This window comes from Manacus vitellinus, unplaced genomic scaffold (genome assembly GCF_001715985.3).
Source record: "Manacus vitellinus isolate BGI_N305 unplaced genomic scaffold, ASM171598v3 scaffold_64_pilon, whole genome shotgun sequence".
Taxonomy (NCBI): Eukaryota; Metazoa; Chordata; class Aves; order Passeriformes; family Pipridae; genus Manacus; species Manacus vitellinus.
This window is the reverse complement of record NW_021940718.1, coordinates 2,942,420-2,947,477: the sequence shown is the minus strand read 5'-3', so window position 1 is coordinate 2,947,477 and position 5,058 is coordinate 2,942,420. Positions and strand designations below refer to the sequence as shown.

Sequence of the window (5,058 nt, the reverse complement as noted above, 5' to 3'; positions counted from 1 at the left end):
CTCCAGCCAGGGCGAGTGGGGTGGGCAAGGGGAATGGGGATGAGGGGGTGGGATGGGCAGAGCCCGGAGTGGCCGAGCAAGGCAATGGGAAGCCAGGGGACACTGCAAGGAAGAGGGTGCTGGGGGATGCCCAGGTTGGTCCCAGCTGGGAGGGGTACTGGCATCATCCAGGTACCTTGGGAAGGGGCACTTGGGGCACAGGGGTGCAGGAGACATGGCTCATGCGTGGAAACCCCCCACCTCCCCATCCTGACCCTGGCCAGAGCTGGGAGAGGGGCCCTTGGCACATCACAAGGATCCCAAATCACTGCATGAGGCTTTGGCCCAGCCAGGCATTCTCTGGGAGATGACCAGGAACACGGGGTGGCATTTGAGTCCCCGAGGCCCCACTCCCACACCCGCTGGCCCAAGGAGGAACAGGCTGCAGATGGTCGCAGTGCCAACGAGTGGTACCAGGATGCTGGGACATCACCCCGTGAACTGGGGTGCAGCAGCAAGAAGGGACATCGGAGGGAACACCTGGAGCACCCCAACGCTGCCCCCCTGCGAGGCCGATCCGGGACGGGGAGCGGGGACCCTGCGGTGGCACGAGGCCGCCCTTGCCAGGACTGGTGTTGGCCTCACCACGGCTGCAAGGACCGACCACAGCACTCTGCGACGGCACACGGCACACGGCACAGGCAGAGACCCACCTATCCGATAGGTCTAGGGACCGCCTGCTCTCAAGGGAAGGCTGGCGGCTGGTCCGCCTGCTCGACTCAGAACCGGACTCAGCGTCGCTGCGTCCGTTTGCGGCAGAGTCTACGCTACCATAGCGTCTGCCGGGGAGGAGAGGAACATGGTCAGCGAGGCCCCAGTGCCACACCACCGCCACCCGCCACGTCCCGGCATCCCCTGCCGCCGGGGGGCACCGGCAGGGAGGCTCTGCCCACCTGGAGGGGGCTGGCACCTTGGGCTGGGCTGTGCTGTGGCCGCAGGGAGGAAGCGCTGGGCAGGTGTCTCTGCCACGTCTGCGTCCCCAGCCAGCCCACACCCCACTGCCCAGCTCCCAGCGTGGCGTGGGGGTCCCCAAACCCAGCGAGGACAGAGGAGAGCGGTGACACAAAAGGGCTTGAAAACTTCCCAGGGAGAAGGAAAGGCTTGGATGGGGCCAGCACCATCCACCTTTTCCTCACCTCAGCCTCCTTCCCTCTGTCACCCACCTCCCTGGGAGCACCATCCCTGGCGTCACCTCAGGGACCTGCTGGCCTCTGTCACCTGGGGGGGAGGTTGAGAGAGGGAGTCCCGGGGGGGCTGCACCCCACACTACCTGATGGGAGCCTGGTCCGAGTAGTCCATCTCGTAGCTCTGCATGGAGTCTGTGTAGGAGTCGCGGGAGCTCTGCTGCTGGTGCCTCATGGGGTACTGGTGCACGGAGGCGTTGGGCTGGGACGTGGTGTAGTAAGGGGGGGGGATGCTGTTGCTGGTCTCGCTGCGGTAATCGCTGTCCCGGTCATCCACGGTGCTGTCAGGGTCATCATCTGCCAGGGGACACAGTGAGTGGGACAGGGGATGGCCCAAATCTGCCCCACGCCCTGCACAGACCCGTCAGTGCCCCCACTGTGTCCCCACCGCTGTGGGCCCGTGCTGGGGAGATGGACCCTGGGCAGGGTGAGAGGGGGCTGCACGTGTTCTCAGTGCGGGAAGGGTTTGAGGGGGAGGGGGAGGCAGAGGGGGAATTTGGGACATACAGAAAGGAGAAAGAGGACAGGGCAGAGCCTCCCTCTGCCCCACTGATGTCCCACCACAGAGGCAAAGCCTGGGCTGCTCATGGTTACCAGGGCACCCTGAGGGCACAGAGCCACCCAGAGCTGTGTCCCCACCAGCCCATGGGGACAGCCCTGCCCAGGACAGGGCACTTGGTGACACCGTCCTCACCCAGCAGAGTCATGGCATGAGGCCACAGGTTGAACCCAAGCCCCAGGTCCCCTGAGCCCTGGGCCAGGCAAAGGGGGACATGCTGCGGACCCCCAGGCTGAGAGGAGAGGAGGGGGCAGGATACTTACTCTGCTGTTCTCCCCAGCCAAAATAATTCCAGTTGCCTACAAAGAAAGGGGCAGAGACAATAAGGAGAGAGGCAGCTGGTTGGGAGGAACCAGCATCTCCCAGATGGCACAGTGGCACTGGGCTGGGTGGGGGACAGTGCCCTGAGATGGGGGACATCCAGGATGGGGCACATTGGCACTGAGCCATGCTGGGGACAGGGACTGTGCAATGCAGCACCATGATGGGACAGGGAAGGGGCCTAGGGATGATGAGCCCAGTGGCACTAAGTGCACTGGGGACAGTGCCTGGGCCTGAGCCGTGGTGACACCAAGCAGAGCTGGGGACAGCACATGGGGCTGGGCACGGTGACACTGACCCAGACTGGGGACAGTGCTGTGGACAGGCATGGTGGCACTCAAAGGGGACAGGTCCTGGGCTGGGCACAGACACACTGACCTGGACTTGGGGTGGTTACAGAAGGACAAACAGGCACAGGTCGGGACAAACTGAGCTGCCACCCCGAATCCCCCAAACCCCTCTGCTGGGGCCCCCACCCAGCAGCTCCCTCACCAGCCTTGTTGCCCTTTGCCCAGGCTCCCCAGGGGACTGTCCTTACCAGTCCCATTGCCCCTCACGCCCTGCTCCCCTCAGACCACAGGAAGGCTCACCCACTGTGGAGCAGGGGGACAGCAAAGAAACACCAGCAAACACGGGAGGGAGGATGGGAATGGGGACAGGGTGTGGGGTAAAGTTGAGCCCCACTTGGATGGGGTCCAGTGCTCCAAAGTACAAACAGAGCCCACCCCTGAGAATCCCCAGTGTGGGGAGTGGGGAGGAAGAGGGGGCGTGGGGGTCCCACGGCAGGGCAGGGACAAGGCAGTACTTACAGCACTGGGAGCCATGCACGGGCAGAGGCTTTTCCTGCTCCTCCTGGAAGGCATACTGGGAAGAGAGGGGCTGATGAGGGCTCCTGCTGGCAGCACTGCTGCCCCCACCCCCCTCACCCCGGGTCTGGCTGCACCTACATCATCCTGGTCCCGCATTGCATTGAGCTGCTCCAGCTTCTTGGCCCAGTACCTGGCCTCCTCCTCGGGGATATCTGCAAGGGCAAAGACCCAACTTGGTGCACAGAACCCCCCTCCCAAAACAGCCCTCAAGCTTTTGAGGCCACAGGGTCAGAGCCTCAGCCCCAACTCCAAGGCTCCTGAGCATGCCTGGAGGGCTGGGGACCAGGAAGGATGCACCCCAGTCCAGGGGGGTCAGGGATGGTACCCACCCAGTGGCAGCTCGAAGCGGGTGTCAAGGAGGATGCGGTGGAAAGTCGGGTCCTTGGTGCCCGAAATCTCGTTGTCGGTCATGATGACCTGGGAGTCGAGTGTGAGCCATTCCCCAGGGCCCTCCTGCGGGGTGGAAATGGGGTGAGGAGAGCTCCCATGGGCCTTTCCTGGCCCCACAACCAGCACATGGGGTCTGGCCCCAAGCAGGATGGGGAAGGCACTCCCTGCCCCGAAGGACAGCTGAGGCTGGGTCATGTCCCTTGGGGTCCACGTGGGGTGGACATGCCTGGCTCCCTACCTCGTTGGACTGCCGGATGGTCCGCAGGGGGATCCACACCGTCCCCACCATGGTGTCCCAGATGAGCCCCTTGTTCCACACCTCCACTGTCAGGCCCAGGTCAAGCCTGTTGATCTCACTGGGGACAGGAAAGGTATCAGGCTACACCCCCCTTCAGGTCACCCCCCTCAGCAGGCCCCTGGGACCACCCCAGCCTTGACCTGCCCCCTCAGGCCCAGGACTCAGGGGAGCCCCCAGGGCTGGGGTCAGCAGGGGACCTCCCCCTGTCTGCAGGGGCAGCAGTGATGGGGGACCCCGGGGGACCCCCTGGACACTCACAACATGAAGTCCTGCTCCCAGGAGGGCAGGTTGCCCCGCACCGCGATGGTCGTGCTCTTGACATTTTGCACCTTCAGGGTCACGTAGGTGTTAAACTTCTCTGTGGGAGCAAGAAGAGGGTGAAGTGACCCCCAGTGTGCCCCCCTGACACCACCCACTGCCACCCTCCCGTGGGGACCCCACACTTGGCACGCCAGCCCCGCAATGGATCCCACCTCTGCTGGGGTGATGAATGTGAGTCCCCCCCGCTCCTGTTCAGGGCACCCCCATCCCTGTGTGTGCTCCTCCCCCACCCCAAACTTGCCGAATGATATCTCCAGAGCTGAGGATGAGCCTGGGCTCCCCTCTCCCCCCAGCCCTTCCTCTGACCCTGCCACATCCAGCCAGCCCAAGAGCCCCCCCGTCCCCCCTCAGGTGGGGGGTCACTTACCTTGGGGCCCGTCATACTTGGCCTTTTTAACTGTGGGGACAGAGGAAGGGAAAAGAATCAGGCTGAGAGCCTCGATGGGGGGCTGGAGACCCCCCACCAGGGTGTCAAGGGGGTGGGAGGACCCCAGCCCTGACTGCCCCCCCACTCTCCCCTTCAGCTGCCAGGTGGGGAAAGTGCTGGGATACACGATGCCAGGTGAGGGTGGGACATCAGACATGAGCTGGAGGTGGGCACCAGAGGGGAGCAAAGGCCCCCCCAAAAAACCTGCCACTCTGGGACAGCTTGCAACCCCAAATGACCTGCCTTCATCTGTTGAGGGGGTGTTACTTTCCTGATCCCCCTCACTTCTGAATTGGGATCTATTTGGGGAAACAGATGATGTCACTCACCATCCATATCCCGAGGGAAAAGGCGGGTTCTGGGGGGCCCTGCCCCCCTCTCTAGTCCCTGTCACAGGGCACTAGCCCAGCAGCACCAGGGTTAAGTGTCTCCCAAACCACCGACGCAGATTTCCCACGGGGAAACCCGGGGGGTCTTTCCTCCCCTTATGAGTGGAACGGTAACAGGCTGTAACCCTCCCCACCCCAAAAGAGCACCAGGGATAGTGGAGATACCCCTCCAATTCCCATACAGCCCCGAAACAACCCCACTGCACCCCAGCCCTGTTCCAGAGGGGACTGAGGGGCTGGTTCCCATCCTGCCCATCGGGG

General features: G+C 63.6%; 1 protein-coding gene across 1 annotated transcript in view; it reads right to left on the bottom strand.

Annotated features, from left to right (window-relative positions):
• UNC13A (unc-13 homolog A) overlaps positions 1–4,744 on the bottom strand; it is a 37,828-nt gene extending 33,084 nt beyond the window's left edge. Inside the window, exons 1-10 of the mRNA XM_029963902.1 lie at positions 4,738–4,744; positions 4,349–4,378; positions 3,919–4,018; positions 3,601–3,718; positions 3,302–3,425; positions 3,051–3,124; positions 2,913–2,967; positions 2,046–2,081; positions 1,310–1,520; positions 644–818 (exon numbers count right to left, since the gene is read on the bottom strand). Coding sequence (XP_029819762.1) covers positions 644–818; positions 1,310–1,520; positions 2,046–2,081; positions 2,913–2,967; positions 3,051–3,124; positions 3,302–3,425; positions 3,601–3,718; positions 3,919–4,018; positions 4,349–4,378; positions 4,738–4,744 — 930 coding nt within the window. The remainder of the gene's footprint in view (positions 1–643; positions 819–1,309; positions 1,521–2,045; positions 2,082–2,912; positions 2,968–3,050; positions 3,125–3,301; positions 3,426–3,600; positions 3,719–3,918; positions 4,019–4,348; positions 4,379–4,737) is intronic.
• Positions 4,745–5,058: the final 314 nt, after the last annotated feature.